The following is a 24,578-nucleotide window of genomic DNA, read 5'->3' as shown; positions in this document are numbered from 1 at the left end:
TGGAGTTGCATCTGTGATTTGAGATATATGTGTAGTCTTGTTAGAGAGAAATTATCTGGTTCCTGTGAGTAATCTGGTTAAATTAATGCATATATTGCTTTTCAAATTGAAGCCATTGCTTTAAGTCTAGGCTTCATTAATCAAGTAACTGAAAACAATAGAACACTTTTTCCCTATCTATGGAAATTTTGCCCAGTACGAGAGTTGACTGCTCCACATTTTATATTTATTAAGCAAAGACCTACCAATTTTTGCCCTTTGGATCATAGCAGGAGTGGCTCAGCTTGTCCAGCTGTATTGCTCAATTTTCATAAATTGTATTTTATAGTAAATAGTGTTTTAAGTATATTTTTAATAAAGTGTTTTATAATGTTAGTTGCTCTCGACTGTGTATGAGGAACTGTAGTATACAATAAATAAATTTCCAATGTCACATTTTGAAATATTAAACTGCCTATTAATAGACAATAATAGGTGTTGCCATATTTTTCAAGGACTTGAGTTCTTCCTTATACTTACAGAGTTTGTAAAAGAAAAAAGTCCAATAAAGTAATAAAGTTTCGAGTTTTTCAAAGTGAAACTAATTTACTATCTGCAAAATTGTATTAGTGTATCTGTTTCCAGCTTTGAAACAAGATCTTTAGCTCATTTAAAATCCTTACTTGTTAGGGTTACCAGACTCAATAGAGGACAGGACTTCTGTGCCTTTAATTGCCCTGCTCTCTTTTGAGTCTGGAAACCTTAAAGAGAAACCAGCAGACCCTTTGTTTAATTTCCAAGCAAAGGGTCTGCTGGTTTCTCCTTAAGGTTTCCAGACTCAAAAGAGAGCAGGACAATTAAAGGCACAGAAGTCCTGTCCTCTATTGAGTCTGGCAACCCTATTACTTGTTCCGAAGTTGTAACCATAGAGTAGCATTCTCACTATGTCATACTTGGGACAGACCCATTGAAATCAATATTCCATTGATTTGAATTGGTCTACTCATTGTGGGCAGAGTTGGAAATTGGAGAATTTCTGGTTTAATTTCAGTTTGCACAAAGGAAGAGACAGAGAGAATACCTGTTTGCAGAAGAGTCTGTTTAATAAGCAAAAAATGGTCATCTAAACTGAGCCAGTACATTAGGCTCCTTACTTGATTCTGTTGTTAGCGATCCATTTCATGACCATTTCATTGTTTTTATTGGTTAGTTATTTGCAGGGCTTTTTTCAGCCAGCACCTCTCAGATGGGCGCATTGCCACTTTAGGACAACAAGGTGAGTTCTGGCACCTTTTTTCTAGAAAAATAGCACTGGTTATTTGAAACAAGGTATTAGAAATATAATTCACAGCAAACATGTAGCCCCCCCCCAACTGCAGCAATATTTCTTCTCTCAGTATATTCAAGGAAACCAACGTTATTTCCTCCTTCACTTTCCTTTTTCCTAAACATCTGATAACCGTTTGTTTTTAATCACCCTTACAGTGCACCCTCTAACCCACAGCACTTTCATTATGTATTGGGGGAGAGGGCTGTGCCGGAGGGGATTTGGTTTACAGTATATACTCCCAATTTATCCTAAAATCTTTTTAATGTTTCCTGTGGCAGTCCCCCTCTCCCCTGTTTTCACATGCATATACAGGAAGCTGAGAAACACTGCAAAAAGTCTCTGGAAATTTCAGGAAGATCTTTGATTACAAGTAGGTGTAAAATTCCACAGACCTGCTGTGTTCTCATGCGATTTTTGGAATTTGCCAGATATTTTCTGAAAAATACACATCAGAGTACATGGTTGGAATTTAAAGAAGAAACCTGGTAACTACTAGTTCTTTTGGAGCTGTTCACAAGTTATCCAGTCGTATGTTTGCTGTTGGGAAGTGGAATTGTGGTTATAATGCAAGCTAGGAAGCTATGTCTGTGTCATAGCTGCCAAGTTTTCCCTTTTCTCGCGAGGAAGCCTATTAAGCATAAGGGAAAATCCCTTTAAAAAAGGGATAACTTGGCAGCTATGGTCTGTGTACTAAATTCTCAAGTGATTTTAGAAATTTTAATACGGTCCCCACTCTACTGCAGTGTCCGGTTTTTAAGAAAATCATTGTTCTTCCATTGTACTCCATTGTCTTGCTCTAAGTCATAATACATACTGTAATTAAATTAACTTATTTCTTCTTCCATCCCATTATTCCATCTTTTTCCCTTGTAAATTTTGTATTGTTTATGAACCTGTTCAGCATCTAGTAGAAATCTTTTGTGTAGATGTTCCATTCTGAGGCTTATGTCTGTAGGATATAATGCAAACATAGACAAACACTCTCACATTGAGGAAAATTGATTTTTGGCAGTTGCCAAAACCATATCCTGTCCTATACAGCATGTAAACTAAACATACATGTTTGGGAAGGGGGACAATGTCTAAGAATTTATGGAGATGGGGGATAGATTTTCACTTCTTCCCAACTGCTTTGATTTTTTTTTAAAGAACAAAATGTCATTCCAATAGACATGTGGAACACTTATAGATATGTTAATAAATGTCTGATATTAACTGTGGGCAGTATTCAGCAAAATAGTTGTGCACATGCAAGGATTAACATTAGTGCAACTAATGCAACTAGTTGATAAATAAACCTTTTGTTTGAGCTTACAGCATTTAAACATTTGCTATTTGGACCCGAAAGAGGAAAAACATTCTGCATGTGATCTAAACATTTTACACTTTATATGTTGTCATCATGTTTGTGTCTTTATGCTAAGTGATAATTTGGAATATTAGTTCATTTATTATAGCTATTCTTCCATCACAAGCCCTGGGATGTGTATGTGTGAATCTCTTAAGAACACATGGTGAATGATGAAGCCTCTTGAGATATTGCTAAATGTAGAATACTCCAGCCATCATTTGTGCGGCTTTTGCAAAAGATGTATAGGGAAAAGAGAGTGCACAAAGCAAGAGTTTTAAAATTGTTCAGCAGCTCTTTCCATGGCCCCACATATGTCCATCTAAAATGTGATCTAACAAGATTATCCTATGTTGTCTTCATTTGATATGGACATAGAGTGGCAGACGGGGGATTGATGATGATCTCAGCAGTTGGCATGATCAGAGACAAATGGTAGAGGCCACAGGTACAGCTGTTGAAAGCTGTCAGAATCTTGCCTTTTTTCCTGCTTAGATGATCTTCCTAGAGTGTCTTCCTTCATAGCTGGAGACCTTTCAGGGTAATGTGGGTTTTTTCTCTGAAAGCATGACCAAGATTTTGAACTTTTCTGCTTTGCATGCAAGCATCTGTGCTTTTATTCCTTCAACACCCTGAATCTTTGTTCATTCCATGTTGCTAACACTTATCCAACTTTTCTAGGCTTGGTTTCCCAGTTGTTTCCCTTGTGGGTTTCTGTGGCATTTCTGTTGTTTGCAAAATATCTTAGTAAATAGCATCCCTGTCTTTTCTTCCAAAACATACTTCTCACCTGTCATATACAGTGTCTCTCTGTGTGTGTGTACATACACACACTCAAAGTTAAGTAGTACTCCAGCAGTTAAGACTCATCTCATGCGCTGTGAGAACTTCTGACTTGGATTGTAAACTCCTAGACAAATAGTGCCATGAAGAATTACAGTATAAAATATTAGAGGTTATTTAGATGTGGGATTATGTGCATCATATACCCTGTACTCTTGGTACTCTTCCCTGCAACATTTGAGCAAGGAACAATTAAGTTTAATACCTTTTCTATTCATTTCAATGCTGGAGACAGGTGGGGGCACACAGTTGTGATGCAATAGGAAGTCCATCATTGATATTCAAGTGACTGAAACGCCTCTTGCTCACAGTGCACAGGAACTCTGTGGAGTTCTTAATCACAGTCGTTATACATAATCCCAAAAGCTCACAATCTAAAACAAAGAATACAAGATAATTAAGGAAGATTGAATGTAAGGTGTTGTTGGAGTACAAGTCCTATCATCCCTGGTCATTGGCCATGCTGGCTGTGGCTGATGGAAGTTGGAGTCTGAACATCTGGATGGCCAGCCAACCCCACTGTAGAGGCATTTTCCTCCTAGCAACATAGTCCTTATGACTCCTTCCACTAATGGATTTATTGACCCTGCTTATTTGAATCCCATGTGGTTTCTGAGTATATTCCGTTCTTGGGGGGGAAATTGAATATTTGAATTCAGTTAGGGTTGTCATTCTGATGCCACCAGAATAGAGTGGATAAGATCTGTATCAGTAAGCGACCTTCTTCCTATTGTTAGGAACATAGGAAGCTGCCTTGTGCTGAATTGGACCTTCGGTACTGCTGTCTGGCGGCAGCTCTGCAGGGCTTCAAATGGATCTCTCCTAGCCCTACCGGGACATGCCTGAATGAACGAGGGACCTTCTGCATGCAAAGCTTGAGTTCTACCTCTGAACCATGGCATATGTTCTTTGTCATTTCTGTTAGAGGATATATAGGTATAAATATATTGGAAACACTACATGCATCAGATGTAGATGATGGTTGGACAGTGTTCTCGAAGCTACAAACATGAGTCTGACCAAACTGTTGGAGGCAGTGGAAGAGAGGAGTGCCTGGCATGCTCTATTCCATGGGGTCACGAAGAATTGGGTACGACTAAACGATTAAACAACAACAACAACCACATGCATCAGACAAAACAAAAATAGAAACTTGATTCCTTAAAGGCTTTTTCTCTTGCTGCCTTTTCTTAATTATACCCTATATTTACTATGTGAAGTTTCCACATAACTTTGTCCTGAATATTTATGCTTTTATCCTGCAAGTGTTATGCAAATCTTTGGTCCTAGGTTTTCAATTGGAGGGTGTAGGTGCATAAATGTTGTTATAAATGCAACTCTCTCTCCCCCCCCCTCTGTGTGTGTGTGTGAGAGAGAGAGAGGGGGGGGGAGAGGGAGAGGGAGAGGGAGAGAGAACAGCCTGAAGTCTACATACTCGAGCTACAATGTGTGGTGTTCAGTTCAGTTCACATATGTTTGAGGTGCACAGGAAATTGAAATATACAAAAGTTCAAACTCCTGCAATGCTACGTCTCATAACCAATTCCCCTATCACACTAAATTCCCATAAAGCACATGCCAGTTGCCTTCTCTGGAGGTAGGTGAGCATTTCTAATATAGTGTTTTCCTTTCCTCTGTGCCACAAAGTGGTAATATATTTGTTGATGACAAAACCAACAGGTGCCAGGGCTGTTGGGTACTGACGCTATTTGGCTCAATGCCTACAGTCGTACAGTGGATATATTGTATGTCTGTAGGTTTTTGTGTCATTCTATGTCCTTTTGAGGGATGGGATAACCCAGTTGAAATACATACTTAAACTCCTGAGGGATTAGATGTGTTTCCTTTGCTTTACAGTTAAGAATTTTACAGTTTCTTTGTTTGCAGGTTCTCAGATTGCTTAATGATTTCTCGCCCCCCCTTTTGCCCAGGTGTGTATAATAGCTGTATTTGAACCTTTCTAGGTTTGCCAGTTTTATTACTCAACATATGGTATATCCCTTTATTTCTGTCTGCTATGTCATTCCTTTGCTTTAGAGGCCCTGTTATATGCCGGGAGTTTTGCTTTAACAATTGGATTTCTAGAATCTGACATGATTCAAGCTGGGAAAGATTGAGATTTGTTTTAGGAATCAAGATACATTAATGAAGGTTATTTACAGGTCGTTGTCTTTTTTCCTCCCACTTTCATGATGATAGTTATATGGCTTCCCTAGTTGTGAAGATAAGAACTTTTTGTCTTCTGCTACAATTTTCATGAATGTGACTTACATTCATACGGCCGTTATAAAGTACTGGTGCAATGGCAATCTTCTTTAGCATGCCTAAGACCAGGCATCCCCAAACTTCGGCCCTCCAGATGTTTTGGACTACAATTCCCATCATCCCTGACCACTGGTCCTCTTAGCTAGGGATCATGGGAGTTGTAGGCCAAAACATCTGGAGGGCCGCAGTTTGGGGGTGCCTGCCTAAGACACTGCTTTCTGTGGGAGTCAACCTGCTCTCAACATCAGCTGTGGCTGTTACCACTGCAGTACCTGTGTTGAATTTGGGGCTTCATAGAAAGTTCCTCTGACACAAGGCATCTTCTTGACCTGGCCTGTCCATCATGAATTTCTAAGGCTACGCAGTCTTCTTCCTTGAAGATCCAACAACAGTCAATGGCCTTGGAACCCCATTACATAATACCAGCTGTAAGCACCAGGGAAGCAGCTCCTACTCTTATAGCCTTAATAATAATAAAAATCTAGCAATCAACTGAACTTGGAACTTGGGGCATGTTTCCAGCTAGTAAACACTATAGCCTCCAATAGATAGCAGTGTTTCAACTATGCTAGTCATCACCATTACCTCAATATTTACTTACTTACTTACTTACTTACTTACTTACTTACTTATTTTATTTAATATCTCACCCTCCTTCCCAAAGGAACTCAGGATGGCAAATTCAAAAATTTAAAAACCTGTTTAAAACATTTGAAAGCACTTTAATGCAATAAAGCACAATAAAACGCCTGTAACAGGTTTAAGAACACATGTTAATCATGTGGCTGGATAGACCCACTGAAACCGGAAGATTTTCAGCATTCAAGTTCAGTAATGGTGTCTGCCTAATGTCAAGAGGCAAGAAGTTCTAAAGTGCAAGTGCCATCACACTAAAGGAATGACTTCTTACAAATGTGGAATAGACATTGTGTGGCTGTTGTAGAAGTGCAAGTTATGCAGATTGGCGTGAGTGAGTTACGACGTATGGAGTAAGGCAATCTCTTAAGTAAACTGATTGCAAGGTGGTGAGCACCTAAAATACTGATAATAATATCTGGATCTCAGTGCAGTAGTGACCTTGCTGGCAGTGCAAATATTTGAGCACAAAAATGCTGACACTCCTGTCAGCAATTATGTTGCAGCATTTTGCATTAACTGTGGTTTCCAAACCAAACGCAAAGGAATCCCCACGTAGAGTACTTTGCAGTAGTCCTGTCTTGAAGTTACCAGTGCCTGAACCACTAGTCAAGCAGCCCCGGTCCACGAACAGTCACTGTTGTCTTACTAGCTGAAGGCTGTGGAAAACACTCTTAGCCACAGAGACTAATGTTTTCTTTGGACTTAACATTTTCTGCTTGCCAATTTACTGTCTGATTTGAATTTTCATCTTTGAGAGTCAACATTGTATCTGTCCATCTTACAGAGATACCATCTTTTAGATGGCTCAATATTAAGGTACCAGTATACTCTCTACTTGAACAAACACTTAATCATGCTCTCTCTGTGTGTGTCTTGGTTACTTCATCTGTGAAATTGGAATAATTAACCCCCCGCAAGTGTACTCAGAATTAATGTTGGTAATGTTTGTGTATAGTTTTGAAAATAGGAATAATTGTTAATAGGTCTCTATGTCTATCTTTATTGATTTAAAGAATAAGGCATTTAACTCGTACATACTGGGAAACATGAAACTGTTTTTGCTGTTACAATTAGACTTGAGCACTTAAAAGTTTTAATGCATTGCACCCTTAACACCTATGTGTCCTCTCTTAAAATCTATCCTTCCTCACTGACCCATCTTAACATATCAATAAATATGTCTCTAAGTGAATTCACTGTATTCCTGTGATTGTTAAGCAGAAAAGCATTTTTATATAATTACAAGCCTAATGCCCCTCTTAAACACACCAACATTACCTATCCAGGGAGTTCTGAATGACTGTCTGTCTTTCTGAATTTAGCATTGAAATGTGAAAACCTTCATTTGCTAGCCTTAAGAACATTAAACTTTTTTTTGTTGGCTCATTTTATCAGGAACTTAATATCTCTGCATTAAAGAAAAGTGTGTATGGAATGCTAGGTACTGTGCACTGTTTATTGCATTTCGTTGTTCCATTTGGGATTTTTGGGATTTCTGGTCCTTTGTCACCCTAGCCGAGAAGTAAACTGAAACCTTATGTACTAATTCAAACCAATGGTTTGATGTCACCTTCCTTAAGTACTTTGACTTGAACTCTGAGTTGCCCCCAGGGTCTCTGATCCAATGGAGGCTCTCAGTGGCAGAAACAGGAGGTGATTTCTGCCTATTTTCCTTTTCCCCTGCATCCCCTAGTCTTCCAGAGCAGATTTCCAGAGGCACAGAGAGCTACATCCCCTCTCTTCCTGCCCTCATCTTCACCAGCAGGAGTACCTTGTGGGTGAAGCTCACACCAGTATATGCAAAGTCCACTTAGCACATACCATGTATTGTAGCCCATCAGCTCTTTGCCTGTCACCAGAGTGGTTAGTGGTGTGAACAGGTCTACCTTTCAGATTAACACCATTTAAGAAAGGTTGTGCCTCTCCTTATCAGCACGGTTGGCTTAGGTCAGTGTTTCTCAACCAGTGTGCCTCCAGATGTTTTGGGACTACAACTCCCATCATCCCTAGCTAGCAAGACCAGTGGTCAGGAATGATGGGAGTTGTAGTCCCAAAACATCTGGAGGCACACTGGTTGAGAAACACTGGCTTAGGTGACCATGTAGAGTATTTTCAGGCCTTGAAAATACTTCCTTTGTGAGAAATACTTTTGTATCCTGTGTTTTCTTTATAAAGACCGGAAATCCTGTTATAGGCTGAGATCCAAATAAGTACTTAAAGAGCCTAGGAGTGTCCACTGGGAGGTCAGTGGGACCTCTTCACTTTAGCACTAGCTGCTTTTGGAACATCCCCTTCCAAAGTGTTTTGCTACGTGATATGGCAAGCATTCTGTTGATATCCAGAATGGGTATTCTGCCAAGAAACAAAAGTCAAAAGTCCTTTGGACATGCAGAACTAGTTTCCCCTTGCTTTAAAAATCATGTTTTGTTTTTCAGTTAACACAGGGAGAGGACTTCGTGTATGTGCGGAGTTTAACTTTCTGCATCTTCCCTATAATATCATAAGGATAAATGGGAGTTTATTCTTTCATCTATATTCCATGGACAGTGTTCACTGAATTTGATGTTATCTGCTTGAGTAAGCAATTAAATTCTGATTGGATTCCTTAATATTTTTCATAGATAGAAGAGCAGTCAGTTGCGGTGTCAGATATCTGTGCCAGGGTATCTCTCTGCCAGCTTTTATAAGCTTAGATGAATTGTCAACAACTTGTCTGCAAATAAGTACAACTGCTCCTCTGTCAAGAGGGTATGAGCAAAGCATCTGGAAATGTGGTAATTTAGAAAGAGCTACTAGTTTAAAAAAGCAAATAGGGAAAAACAGATCTGAAGAATAAGGCACCCAGCTTCAGCATTTTTAAAATAAATATACAGTTTATATGAATTATGTATGAAGCATGCGTGCATGTCTCTAATACAAAGTCTGTATTCACTCTTATGCTTTTTAGAGTTGAATATTCACCTCCCCCATATTCTCTCTTTTCATTTCAATCCTGAAACAAGATTCTAGGCTTACTCAGTGGTGCAGGAAGTGATGTGCGCATATGTTCTCAGAGTCCACATAGAAGGCTGGGGTGTATGTTTGAAGGGTCCCCATGTGAAAAGAGTGGCTCTCCCTTTTGAAGTATAAGTTACTCACACACCAATGTTTTCAAGAAAAGCATCATCCTCCAGACGTGAAACCTGAAGTATGCTTGGCGCCTCCGCGCAGCCATGCTCCCTCCCTCCTTCCCCAGCAGCCGTTTGCACGCCGTTCGTGCGCCCAACCAGACAGCCACTCCCCTGTTTGTGCACCTGCCCTGCTTTGTCTTGCAAAGCACGGCCATAGGAAACTTTGTCTTGCGAGTCTCCAAAAAAACTCGCAAAACGCTTTCGTCTTGCGAGCTTTCCTTTGTGTGAGGCGTTCATCTAGCGAGGTATCACTGTATGTGAATTACCTCTTCCGGAAGTTTCAGCCATTTTCACCCTCCTACCCCAAAGTTCAAAACATATATGTGTGGGTTTACAGGAGCAGCTACTTTCCAAAACGATTTACCAAATGGAACAGTCTCATTACAGTAGTGAAAGTTGGCATAATATGATATATATTTCATTTTAGTTGAAATATATTTTGACTTGGAAATTTTATGAAGTTTGGCGACAGATTGTAAAAACACCCCCACCTTCTATTTGTTGCTAAACATGAAACACATGCATTTGTACCTTCTTTCTTTTTTTCCAGCCAAACTAGATTTCTGTTGAGGCTGTTCATTTTAAGCAATATTCATTTCCTCCTCACTCGTCTTTGTTTAGTGCTTTTTAATTGTCAAAGTAGATTTCTTTCCTCAAAAGCTTTGAAATAAAAGTTCTGGGATTTTTCAGATGATAAAAAAAAATTCTGGACAACTTCCCAGAAGAAAATTCCACTAATTGAAGCACACTGTTCTTTTACAATTAATATTTATAAGTGTATGCAACATGTAAAGCAGCTTTGTAAAGTGTGTTACAAGAGTTTTAAAAATTAAGAATAAGTTAATTTAAAAGCTACATTGGGTGATAGAAATGGGCTTAGTGGCTGCTGTTTGTGAAGATTAATTCTGAGTGGTGGGAGCAGAGAAAGAGTTCACTTTTATTCCATAACTTTCTCTGCTCTTTTTAAAATCACGTTTGTTGGTTGTGTACTATTAAAGAGGCAGGACAGAGTTAATTGTGGCTGTCAGAAAGGCAGGTTATGCCACACACACACCACACACAAAAACAAATAAATAAATAAATAAATAGGGTTGTATCCAGTGTTAGTCCTCCTCAGAGCAGACTCATTTAAATTAATACTAAATGTACATTTAGATGAGAATTCATAAGAAATGACTGCAGCCATGGCAGTAGACTGGTTAGTTTGCTTCAGTTAAGAATATCACAAACAAAATGTCCCTTGCAGCTGCTTGTTATGTTACATCGTTGTTGTTGTTGCAGATTGCAACAGTTAGTTTTAAAATGTGATGTTACAACATTAAAAAGTGTTTAAAACAACTTGAAACAACATTTTCCCCATTTCCTATGATCTCATTCATGGAAAGCCATATATAACATACAGTGAGTGTTTTGTGTTGGAACTGCCCATTCCATATACTTGGGGGGGGGATTATTGCAGCTCACCTCACACATAATGTAAATAATTTTCCCTAACCAGAATTTATCCTCCTGTAAGAAACACATTCATATATTAAAGTTATTGAAAAGTTCAATTATGCATCAATAAGTGACAGAAGTTTTAACAGATAGGTCAGACAGGGTGAGGTAGAGGTAAGCCAAACAAGGTTGTAGAGAAACCTTAATGCAGAAACCGCTGGCACAGCTCGCAACTTGTGAGTAACAAACTTCTAAACTCCTGGAAGAAGAAATTTGAAATCTGAAACTCTCTTAAATCCAGGAATCTGCACTTTTGCTCACTCACTCTAAGCCAGGCATCCCCAAACTTTGGCCCTCCAGATGTTTTGGACTACAATTCCCATCTTCCCCAACCACTGGTCCTGTTAGCTAGGCCAAAACATCTGGAGGGCTGCAGTTTGGGGATCCCTGCTCTAAGCCATGGTTTTACTTAGTGTTACTTGTGAACTGGATCACTATGTTTCACCAGGTTTTCATGTTACACTGGAATCAATAGGGAAATTGCTGATATTCCCCATACTTCTTTTATTCAGAAGGTGACACTAGAAAACATGATGGCAATTTATCAGTCTGATGCTTCTATTTCTTCATCTAAGCACTCCTTCAATGAAATACCTTTTTGTTTTGCTGCTTTCCAGAAGCAATCGATTTTAAGAATTTTTAAGGCTTTTAAAAGATTCTGTGTTTCATTGTATTTATATAGAGGGAGTTGTGCCAGAGATAGTTATCCTAAATGGTTTCTAAGATGAAGTTCATAGTTTGTGAAATCATTTGTTTAGGAAAGTGGATCTGGTGATATTTATTTGTCAATCTTTCCTTTACCTTTTCTGTAAGATTGATGGGTATCTTCTCTTGCCCTTTTATCTTTGTGTTTGGGGGATTTCAGCAATACTGGAAATACAAACACTTCTTGGCAGCTTTCAGTGCCCCAGCAACAGGTCTGTATGCATGTGTTAACAAATGAGTCTCTGTGAAGTTGTCAGCTTGCATTTCTGACATAATGAAGATGAGAGAGAAGTGAGACCTATTTTGTTTAGTTCAGTTATCTTCATAATGACTTGTAGCAGTACAGTTTATCTACTAGCTTACTTGAACAAGAGAGATTTTACACTGACTCCATTAAATCTATAGTATAGGTAAAGGTAAAGGTACCCTGACTGTTAGGTCCAGTCGTGGACAACTCTGGGATTGAAGTACAGTAGACCCACATTCAGATAAACAAATAAATAAATGGGAGCAGGTGTTTGGGGGGGAAAGACTTTGGCAATCCTACCCACTATTGCACCAAATGTGCTTTGCCTATATGCAATTTTGCCTTTATGTGCTATCCCTGGAACATAACCCCCATGTAAGCTGAAGGTCTACTGTTTTGTGGGGAAAGACTGTAGCCCCTGTCATTGGCCATAGGAAGAAGAGCCACTTATGTCCAAGCAAGGGGGAAAACAGCTCAGTGTACAATTATATAAATGCCTGTTTACAATTCTAATCTCCCTACTCTGCCTCTTCCTTCCTCTCTCCTCCTCTTGTGCTTCTTGATTTTTTTAGCTTATAAGCCTAATGGCATCCTAAATGAAGTGAGCCAAATGTGGTGTTAATCGTAAGCTTTCTTTGAGAATTTAATAGGAAAGGGGATGTGCAGAAATTCTACATTCATTCAGTAGTAGTCTGTACAAAATAACCTTCCAAATCATGGAAATGTTTCCTATGTTCATCTGTTTCAAGATCATTGAATCAAATTAAGTAGCAGGCACACAACTTTTGCTTTCATTCACTTCTGATGTCTGTGTTTCAAAAAGAAGGGTCTGATACGTTTTCTGCAAAGATTTCAAGTTAATTAAAATTTTCCATTGGTTCCCTTTAAAGTGAAGATGAGATGCTGCTTTTAAGTTTACTCCTTGGAGAGTTTTAAAAAGGAAGATGATTAAGATGCCATGGACGATGGTGTCAGCTTTCAAGCATTGTAGTGTCTTAGATTATAAGAAACTAAACATCTTGGCTCTTGAGAAGCACAGATGCCTGAGGAAGAGAATGTGAAAACGTTTAGATCTTGCTTCATGGTAGAATTGGGGAAAACCCCACTGAAAAATGCACATCATACTTTTTCAAAAGCCATCTGAATGGCTTTTGAAATGGAGGAAGGTAGTTAAAATAATATCATCCATTAAACTATGGATTGCAGATGATAGTTTCCTCAAGTTCCCATATGTTAAAAATGTGATTTGAGACTCTCCTAATGATATCAGCTATTAAATATTTTAAAGGGAAAGGGCCTACAGTCTGCTTTTATTATTATTTTTAAAGGGTAGGGATTGTTGTAAATCAAATTTATTTTTCCTGCTATGTTCTGCCTTGGAACTGTTGGACCATATTTCCGCTCTGTGCTTGCTTTGAGGTGCACTAAATATTAATAAATGCCAGTGTCACTTTACACCTTGGTTTATGTTTCAGGCTTTTTATTGGTTGAATTATAGTAATCTCTAAGGGAGTATGTAGCTTTTCATTGCCTGGTTTTCCAACAGTTAACATGTTGCTTAACAGATAAAATGGCTGCATTAATGTTCAGTAATTTACATAGGTATGTCTAGAAAAATTATATGGGGAAAAAACCCCTATTGTACAACATAGGTTAATAGAAATAAATAATTTTCAGTCAACCCTTCATTTTAGCCAGAGCAAGTTCATTGTCAGATTCCAGCATGTAAAAAGTATACAAGCTTTTCTACATATGTAAATTGCCTGCTGTTATTTTGGCATGCTCAGGCATGTGCAACTATAATATTCTTTAATTATCAGGTTAGCCTCTGTCAGTCTATTCCATTTGAAATCTGAAACTGTTCTGTTAATAATACAGTTAACATAAAATATAAAAGTAGCAGAAAGTGTGGATGCAATGAGAATATATTTGCATATTAATACAGTTGAGTAGTTTGTACTGATTGGTATTGAGGTTTCTAACTTCATGAGGAAATGAGCTGTGGTGATTTAATGTTCTCCATATTTTAATGACACCAAACTGATAGGAAGCTGGATGAACAATTATGTACACGATCCTGAAGTAGAATATGTGGAAAAAGTAATTTTGGAGCGCAGACCTGTTCATGTCTTCTCAGTAATAAGCCCCATTATTCTGTTCTTTGGGACTTACCCTCAGGCAAGTGTTTATAGGATTGCAGCTTAAATCCACTTACCTTTTGAAAATAAAGTACTAATCTGACACTGGGGACATGTTTGACAAATTAAACTAAAAAATATGAAAATTTATTCGGCATTATTGTGTTATGGTGCTGGGACTTAACTATATAGAGATGGTATCTGATAGTACTTTTGTGGGATATCTCTGACTTTCAATATGTGCTTTGTGCAGTTTTCCTCCCACAAAAGTTTTTGGAAGTTTGAACAAAAAACACATGGATGTTCAGTCCTAAATGTTCAGTCAAAAGGGCAATTAAAAATAGGAAGATGGTATCATAGGGAAACAATTGGCTTTTTTAAAAACCAGCAGAGCCACTCAAGAGCTCAGCAGTCTCTTTTCCACTCCAGATCATCCCTCAAAGTTCATTGGGAAAGATGAGAGAAGAGGGGATGAATTCTTTCTTGCCAACCCCACATGGCTAGGTTTCACCCACTAGTGTGAACAGGAGATACCAGGATGTAAATGCCCAAAACCCACTTTCTCCCTGATAGTGTAGAAAGTCAGCTGGTGTGTAGAGAGTCATTCCTCTTACAACTTATAGCAGGAGGTCAATAAGCGATCTGCTTGGAATCACCCGACACACCTTCCCACCCCCTGTTTTTACCCTTAATTAAATAAGTTTTCACAAGGCAAATTATTTTGCCCCCATTCTTCTAAAATTATTTTTGTCTAAGTGTGTTTCACAATAGCATTAGGAGAGGCATGCATTCCCACATTACACGTTTCCCTTGTGGAGATTTAGAACTAATTAGAATTTTCTATTGATCCTCTTTAAAGCGAAGATAGGACTTGTATCATGAACTACCATATTTTCCCGTCTATAAGACGCCCTCATGTATAAGACTATTTTTGCGGAAACAACCAATCGCCAGTCCACCCTCGGCACTCTTCGTGTATAAGATGCCCCCTAATTTTTGACATTCTTCTTAAGGGGAAAAAACCTAGGAAAAACATGGGACTTTAAAGTTTCTATGTAGAGACTGCCATTTTCTGTGTGCCGCTTTTATCCAGTGGTTCATCTGCAGCAGAAATTGCCATGGTGCTGAAAGGCACCCACAGAAGAAATTAGCCTGACTGACTGTTGCTTCATGTCAGGAAGAAGGATGAGGGAGGGACACCCAGTATTGAAGGGGCAGCTCATTTTATAATCTCTTGGGTTGGTTAGATTAAGCTGCATTTCATATGTCTGTCTATCTATCTATCATTATGCAGAGTAAAATTATGCAGAGTAGGGAACTGTGCAGCTCATCAGAGTGAAGGTGCAAACTTCCAGTAGTGGTCCACGACACTCTTGTAACCACCCAATATTTCACTATAAATACTTACTGGGGGAAATCATGGCTTGTATCGAATTAGACCTATTGAAATTAATGGAACTGTGTTAGTTATGTAAATTAATTTAAATAGGTATACTTGGAGTATAACACAGTAGAGAATCCCATGTCTTCCCAGGAACTCAGATTTACCATTGAGTTTAAGGTAGCAGAAAAACAGAAACAGCATCTGAACTAGGTACAAGAGTAACCCCTGTGTTCTCCCTGTCCTCCCTCCCTCCAGAATGCTCTTTATTTGGTAAAATGTTGTGGATCTTTGTCTGGTTAATAGAAAACTGTTTCCCTCTACCCCAGCACACATTAATTTAATCTGCAGGTTATCCTAATTGAGACATTAATCCTTTCATCACAGTTTATATTAATGCCACAAATATATTTAAACGACATAACTGTGAATCTGTAGCCTTCTATCTTATTGAGCATCTGTGAGGTCATTAATTAAGTCACACATTGGGGAGGTGAGAATATAGCAAAGCTTGACATTTTGTGACAAGGGGAGAATGGAGTATTAGCAAAAATGTTTTGCCACACTCCTTTGTTTTTGCTGGAGAAGTAATCATTTAAACACTGTTACAGAGTGAATAGGTACATTTCTTTATCTTCACATGACCTCCTATCGGACTCTGCATAGTTTAGAAAATGTATAGATCTTTTATTCATGTTCAGTATACGTCTGTGTCACTAAAAAGGCACGCTTTACCTCTAATATTTATACATTGCAGGCTTTGTAATGAGGTACTGGATATGTGTCGCAGGAGCTGTACAGATTTCCTTATGTGCTGGTGGAGTGAAAAGTAGTTTTAACTGTCACATACTTTCTGGGCAGTCCCTGTTTTGTTTCTGTCATGAACATTAGTTTAAAGGCCCTGTTGAATTCCAGCCATATCACTTTGACATTTCAGAGTTGTTGAAATAATCGTCAGCATGTCTGTCTTCCTTATGGCTTGATATAGATCTGATAGTTGCAAGATGCTACTGCATGGTGACAGCAGAGACTGTTAAAACAGATGAGGTCTCAGTTGATGGAATTTGCCTTTTTGGCCAGTTCCAGTGAAGTGGTGTGACCCATACATTTAAGAGAGAAATAAGTCCCACAACTGCTGTAGAAAACTTGAGTTTTAAAGTAAAAAATACAGTATATGTGTACAGATGCGTTGACTTGTAAAGTCAGCCACTCTGTTGAAAGCAATTAGATAATTTGGGAAAGGAAATGGCTTCTAACTGTTCTGTTCCTTTTATTTGCATGGCATTTTGCTTTAGTTAATTTCCTGCTGCCCCGTGTAATCAAAATATACCTTATAATGAACAAAACGTAGAGGTGGAGACCAAAGCTGGGCTTGATCTGCCTGCCAGGAAAATAAATGCATATACCTTGATAAATGCATATGCCTCTTTTGCGGAAGGGATTGATCTGCATCTATGTAGAGTTGTTGCAGTTTTTGTTATTTATTGTTGAACAGTTTGTTGTACAATTTAATTTATGTCCCTTATTTTGACATTTTAGCCGGATAAAGCAAGATGTGACAACCACAGTTATAGTATTCAATGAGTTAGGTGTTACTGATCTTACTGTTGGCAAAATAGCAGGTTGTGATTCCTTGAATTTTGTAAAAGCTGAGGCCACAGTGAATATCAATATGCTTCTGGGACAGAAAATGTGTTAATTAAAGTCTGACTTTTCCGTGCTCCTATATGAGAGCATTTCCTTTTGAATTGACAGTATCAACACTTTTTTTGTAGCTATTATCATCTTCAGAATGTGACTACCTGGCTTTGTAGCTCAAGTGAACAAGCATCTGCTATGCACAAAATTAGCAATGTGACACTGTTTTGCAAAATAACATAGTGTGGTCTTGTTTTTAATTTGACACTAATTTGAAGTGGGAAATTATGAAGGGATTGTAAGTAGCAAACAAGATTCGTGGGGCAATATGTTTTTTAGCTGCCTATAAGACTCCAAAAGAACAGCTTCTAATCCCATTTGTTCTGCTTCATGTTCACATCTTCAAGACAGACAGGTGCTATGTGCCCTTTCTGAAATCAAAAGATCTCCTCCCTTTACTGTACTCCCCAAAGGCTCCCAAGCCTTTCTTCTGTTAAAATGGTGTGGGATGTTTCTAGATTTACTCTGGCTCTGCTCTCTGATAGATTGAAAGAATTAACTATTATTGGTATACAGGGTCAATAGAGCTCCACCAGATTATTCTATTGTTTTTGGAACACAAGAAAATGTTGCAATGTGGAGTGTTCATGTTTTTGTTGACTTTGTCATTTGCTTACCAAGTTTTGGGAGAAAGTATTGAATTGTATAAACATGACTGTGCACTGCAGATAAACTTATAATTTTCAGAGGGAAATATTATTTCAAATTATGTACCTACTAGAACCTTGTGGTAAAAGGCAGGTGAGAAATAAATACTTAGATAAACCCTGGGTCTTCCTCAGTTCTCCCTCTTGTGGTTGGGTGGTGCCATTTTGACACTTCAACTCTGAGCATAGAATGCAGAGAGAATTATTTCACTCTCTGAAAGAGAGGACAGAGACCTATTGAGAGTTAGTCAGTTTAAACCAAGGATTAAGGTTTTACAATCTTGTAGTTTTAAACTATAATTTATTATTTTGGAGATCCTCTTTTTAAACACTAAAACAAACATCCCTGTGCCTCAGTGAAGATTTGGTTTTTTAGGAAAATTATTGACATCAGCATTTGTTAATTTTTAGAGTATGTTTTAATAGTAGTCCTTTCTGAATCAATATTTGTTTCAGAATTATAATAGAAAATCTTCTGGTCCACAAATTTAATAATAAAAAGCAATTGGTACTTTGCCAAACTAGGATTACAAAGCAGAATTTCCAAAATGCACTGTTTCTGTTTCAGGAAGCATGAAATATCCTTAATGTTTTCTTACTAAAGTAGGAATCAGGGCTCATGGGTACAGTTGCAAACTGGATAAATTGTCATGGGCACCACACACACACGGACTATAACCAAGCACACACCTTAGCCTTCACTATTGGCTACAATGAAAGGTTTCCTTCCAGTTGAATTTTAATGGGGGCAACAGGTAAGTGGTTCCTGTGGATGTCAGGGAAGGCTTCCCTTGGTACATCTGCACCAAAAGGCACCATGTTTCTATGTCTTGTTTTACTATCCATTCTTACAAACTATTTTATCACCCAATCAGGGGTTCCAGCCTGAGTGAGTTTACATCAAGGGTGGTTTTCAAAGTCTGTGAATGTTCTGGTTGCTCAATTCCTTTTTTCAAAACTGGGAGAAAGATATTTACAAATGAGACATTAATTCCACACACACACACACATCATAGCCTTGCAATAGTGAATTGAGAAGCTATGCATCAACGTGAACTACATTTCTCTTTTAATATAGAAGAGTTATTTTCTAACTTTAGTTCTTTAGATAGGAAAAGCGTGGTAGCCAATTGTACACAATAGTAAAAGCAAACAATGTACCATTTGAACAGCTTTGGTGACCTTGGGCTGTTCTGAGTAAAGTTATCAGCTTCCCTGTGAATTCACATTATCATTAGTTTATGCTGGAGTGTTCTGAGAACAGACTTTGAGAACAGTCACACCAGCTGTATCTTTCCTCTCTATGCAGTTTCACTTATATGGAAAGCACTTTCTTAGAGGGATAATGTGAAATATTGCTTGGGAGAATTGCGCATTCATTGTATATGTACAAGGAAGCCAGCATGTAGTATATGCTATGAATGCACATACTTGACCATTGATTGCAACAATCTATATGCAGTTTTTACGCTTCTTTCCCTACATAGAAGTACTTTAGGTAGCTCCCTCTTCCCTCTCCTGTTGCCCACACAGTCTTAATTAAGTGCCTGGCTGCCAATTGCTTAGCAGAAGTGATTAACTCTGAAATAAAAACTTTTTTTTAAGAGGTAACATTCAATTATCAGGTGGGTTTTCCTGGCTTATTTTGATTCCACAACCACCTAATACAGAAACTGGACATCTTTTTACTTCATTAGCTTATTTTAGACAATCACATCCCTACAGCCGTAACAGGCGCTATAACCTTCCAACAGTTTGACTTCATCCCAAAGGCACGTTCCTCCATTGTCTCCCAAGAAAGACAGATGCCAACCTCAACCTCAACAGCTACCTTGCACCTGGATGGTGGTAGGAAAATATTGTTCCTTAAAATAAAAAAATACATAGAAAAGTGTTTTTCAGGGTTTTGTAAAGACATTGTTGATGTCATTTCTTGCATTAAAAAATCTAAATGTCACAAAACACTTATGAGCTGCATGCACACTTCCCATTTACATGGTTAACAGTTTATTTACCAAAAGGCAGTTCTCTGTATCAATTAGAGCAGTCATCTTCAGCCTTTTAACCTCAACCTGTAACATGCAGCCCATGTATTGTTTATAATAACTCTTCCTTTTTCTCACCTTTCATCTCTATTCCCCTCTTTCTTTCTTTCTTTCTTCCTCTCTCTCTCTCTCTCTCTCTCTCTGTGTGTGTGTGTGTGTGTTTAATATATTCATGTACCTCTTTCTTTAGAGACTTTTCAAAGTGACTTTCAATCAGAGAAAAACAGCAAAAAGAAAATTTTAGTAGTAATGCTAGTGTGGTCCACTATAACTTAATCTGTGTCAGAGTCATTACTCTTCAGTTGATAATCACTTACTAGAGGGTTTTCTTTGCCTGTTACCTACAGCTGATTGATACTCAAACATCATTTTTGTATTTGCATGGTGAAAGTTGACATTTTCAAACTGTCTTAATGCTTTGGTAAACATAACAAGTGAAGGCCATTGCAAAGAGAACTGATGAGAAACATATGATTGTACATAACACTAAACAGCAATATGACAGTTGATCTCACACTTTGAGGACCACAGAATGCAATTACTTTGTCAATTTGATGAAAGCTATGTAAGGGGAATGATCTGCAACAGAAATCAACCACAGAGTCCTATTTTATGTGGTTTTTCTCAGCATCATGTTTTAAATATTTATCTCTACTGATTTAAAATGTTGTGTATGGTCTCAAAATCACTGCCAAGTTATGTCACTTGGTGGTGTTCTGTTGCTGTAGATTTAACCCTGCGCCTGTCCTCCTGGTGTCTAGATTGCCAAAAATGTAGGAAAGACAATATTCTCTTTCAGCCAAATGAAGTGATGCATTCAGACTTCCTGAGGAAACGGCCTCTTGTGAGCAGCTAAAATATTTATTTATCCAGGTTTCTTCTTACTGAATTTGTTGTTTGCTAAAACAAGCAAAACTCTGCAGGCTGTAATGAGATAAACTAAAACTGAGTGTTACCCCCTGCCTGGATCTACAGATGAATGGTATTTGAGACACATTTTTAAAGGGAAATGAGATCCCCCCTCCTCTGAACATCTGGGGGGAAATGTGGAAAGTATGACAACTGGTGTCTTGCTGACATATTTGCATCAAAAGTGCTTGTGTTGACTACTTTAGATACACAAACTACACACACACACACACACACACACACACACACACACACAAAATATTGTGAAAAGGTCTGGTTGCTGATATGCATTTAATACAAATGTCCTAAATCTTTATATACTTCAAAGCTATAGGACAGCTGGTTCTTTTACCACTCTTCCCTTGTAACTTGCAGTCACATTTAATTATTATTTTCTCCTCCCAATCTTTCTCTTTTCTGCTATCATCTTCAGATGAATTCTGTCTGTCACATAATGGGTGGGAAAACATGAAGTGACTTCTGTTTTGCCCTAACTAACATAGGCACTTCTAATTTTATGTATGTTCACCTTTTTATTATTCCTGGGAGTTGTTTGCAAGCTATAGTTGCAAGCTATAGTTAATAAATATAAAATATGCTTATCTCTAGCAGACTCCTATCTCAACAGCTTGACAGTAGGGTAAAAAATCACAGAAAGATAGCCTGGTTACTTAAGAAGTAACCATGGAACATGTTTGGTTCTTATTTTGCAAAATCTGTGACACAAAAGGCATTTCATAAAAACAAACAGGATTCCAGCAAAGCAAGCTGAACCCCTGAGTAAGATATGCTGTACATGCTGAAGCTATGCATATCTGGGTCCGGCCAGCGCATGGATGGGTGACCATGTGGGAACCACGTGTACTCTGCCTTAAGTTCTGTGATGAAAGCAAGATGGTTTATAAATATAACAAGGAATGTGTTGAGACATTTTGAAATTCCCTCCACCCCCACTACATGTCTAGGCCCTGCTTCCCCCCACCACCTTGCCCACTGCCCCATGTCTGGCTGTCACAAGTTAGTGCTGTTGATGCTGCAATTCCTGCACCCACTTGCCCTGCTGTCCCAGTTGACTCATTTAAAAAGGATATGTATTGTTGTGCATAGGAAAATAAGACACTTGGTGGCAGTGACTAGCTGATGTCGCTGTACTGTTTGCTGCTGTCAGCAGCTGTTGACAGCTGTGTACTACAAAAGTAGACCCTGCCTTCTGCTGTTTGCAGGTAGCGGAGAATGTGATTCTACGTCTTGCTTTAGATCCTTTCTATTACTGGAATTGGTCACAATTGCTCATATAAATACTTAATTTCATGGAAAGAGGTTGCCGTTCACTGAAGTTTGGCAATTACTGAATATGTTACTGATTACCTCTGTGTGATTTACATGTTTGAATGAAACGCCAGTCTCTGTAGTGCTGTGTCTTGCTTTATAGGGGTGGTATTGGAGGGACTCGCTGTACCACAAAACTTATCCAACAGGCAGTGTTTAAAGTTCCATTGAGCTGCCATGTTAAATAATTCCACATGGCTTCTTTTTTCACTGCTATCCGTGCACTGTGTTGCATGCATTTGCAGTTGTCGGAATTGATTGATTGTAGGGTGGGTCATACGTTTCCAAAGTTTGGTGATCTTGAAAACATTTATAACATTAATCTTTAAAAGTAGGAGCATGTGATTAGCAAGGATTGTTTGTTCAGTGATCTTTTTTTTTTAAAGAAAGGGTGGGGGACAGGAGGAAGAAGACGGTTGTTATCATAATATACATGCGTCATCAAAGTCTTGCCAAACTTGTCAAAGATAGAACTTGAAGGACTTGTTTAAATTATGTTTGTCCTACGGGTAGGATTTCCCCACCCCCACCCCCTTTTTAAGGAAAAGCCAAAAGTTTTAATGTAGACTTGCTTTCAAAATCAATGTAAAATTTGCTGTTTCAGTTGTGCTTGGGAATTTTCTGAAATGAAGACCAAAGCACCTGCAAAAACAGCCTGTTCTTTAGCTCGGATGGTCTCTTGCATCCCTTAAAGTCATATTTCTTCTTTCCCTTTCTCTCTCTTTTTTTGGCAGTTCTTTGAGGTTCCTTTTGACTCTAATATGAACAGGACAAAAAACAGACCCCTGGTGCGAGGACAGATCAGGTAAGGCTGCACACACCTGCTCTCCAAAATGAGCAATAAATCTCATTGTTCTTTTTATATATTTTCCAGCTTACTGCCCTTCCTTATGTTTAGATAAGCAAATATGTCAACTTCAGAACAAAAGACTGTGAAAGCATTGCCGTTTTGTGCTTTGAAGGTTCTGAAAGCTTACAATGCCACATGGAAAACATATTGGCTTGCCCTCTCATCATATTCAGCAAGGGCTTTTATAGATGTAGAAATTAAGAATCGCAAGATTCCAGGTGTTCCTGTGTAATATCATAAACAATTGTGAAACATGTACGGTACTTTTAGAAGCAAGTGGCTCTGCCAAGAAAATCATTATGGATCTCCCACAATAATTCTTTAAAAAGAACAACAAACATTTCTAAAGGTCCAAGTTAGCCTTCTATTTGATTTTCCTTTGAGCAAAAGGGACAGGATGGAACTTGTGAGTTTGATACATGACAGGTCACTTGCCCACCATTACCACCCCCATGTGGAAAAATAAGTGGCTGCAAATGGTTTGCAACCCTTTGTAGGCCAGCTTCATAATTGCACCACTCCTTCTACCACCACATTTCTTGCCAAGAATTCCAAAACCTGCATTGCAGTCAGAATAACTTGCATGGACTTAAATATGTGTGTTCTTTTCTAGCTTGTTTAATCTGTTTCAGACAAAGAGGCCATGTTTCCTTGATGTAGAATTTGGTTTTATTTGTGTGTGTTTTTTAAGAATTAATTTAAATTCATGATTAACAGCTTTCCATCTAAATTGAAGGCCAGGCCTTTAAAATGATAAATTATTATGTTCGTTTTAAAAATTACATTACAAAATAACATACACACACAAAAAAAAAACTAAGTAGAAAGACGTTCTGGAGAAATAAATTCTAGTTTATCAATGCCAGCACTTCCTGTCATGCAGCATAGTTCAGTTCCAGTATCTGACAAAGGAACCTCACTGCTCTGCAATATTTAGTTTAAGCTCATTATTTCTATCAGCTTATACATTAAGACAACATTCAAGTTGTATATAAATAATACATTATTATTTAGGTTAACTACAGGATATACTACAAGTGCAGATAATATTGTGGGGGTGCCATTTAGTAGCTTTTTTTTTGCTACTTTTACTGTCTATTTCTTTGATGAAAGTGCACTCCTGCCCTCACCATGTTTACTAGGCAGTTTTTAGAATTGCTAGTTCTGCTGGTTCTGCAGCAGGATGGTGGCACATTAAGCATAAAAGGTAAAGGGACCCCTGACCATTAGGTCCAGTCGTGACCGACTCTGGGGTTGCGGTGCTCATTTCGCTCTATTGGTCGAGGGAGCCGGCGTACAGCTTCCAGGTCATGTGGCCAGCATGACAAAGCCGCTTCTGGCGAACCAGAGCAGCGCACGGAAACACCATTTACCTTCCCGCTGTAGCGGTACCTATTTATCTACTTGCACTTTGACGTGCTTTCGAACTGCTAGGTTGGCAGGAGCTGGGCCCGAGCAACAGAAGCTCACCCCGTTGCGGGGATTCGAACTGCCAACCTTCTGATCAGCAAGCTCTAGGCTCTGTGGTTTAACCCACAGTGCCACCCACGTCCCCACA

The 24,578-nt window shown here is 38.5% G+C and overlaps 1 protein-coding gene across 1 annotated transcript in view; it reads left to right on the top strand.

Moving 5' to 3' along the window:
- LOC118079914 (protoheme IX farnesyltransferase, mitochondrial) overlaps positions 1-24,578 on the top strand; it is a 97,752-nt gene that overhangs the window by 35,044 nt on the left and 38,130 nt on the right. Inside the window, exon 5 of the mRNA XM_035104664.2 lies at positions 22,905-22,975. Coding sequence (XP_034960555.1) covers positions 22,905-22,975 — 71 coding nt within the window. The remainder of the gene's footprint in view (positions 1-22,904; positions 22,976-24,578) is intronic.

This window comes from Zootoca vivipara, chromosome 2 (assembly GCF_963506605.1).
Source record: "Zootoca vivipara chromosome 2, rZooViv1.1, whole genome shotgun sequence".
NCBI classification, from domain to species: Eukaryota; Metazoa; Chordata; class Lepidosauria; order Squamata; family Lacertidae; genus Zootoca; species Zootoca vivipara.
Note: the sequence above shows the minus strand (reverse complement) of the source record. Positions and strands in the feature narration are given on the sequence as shown.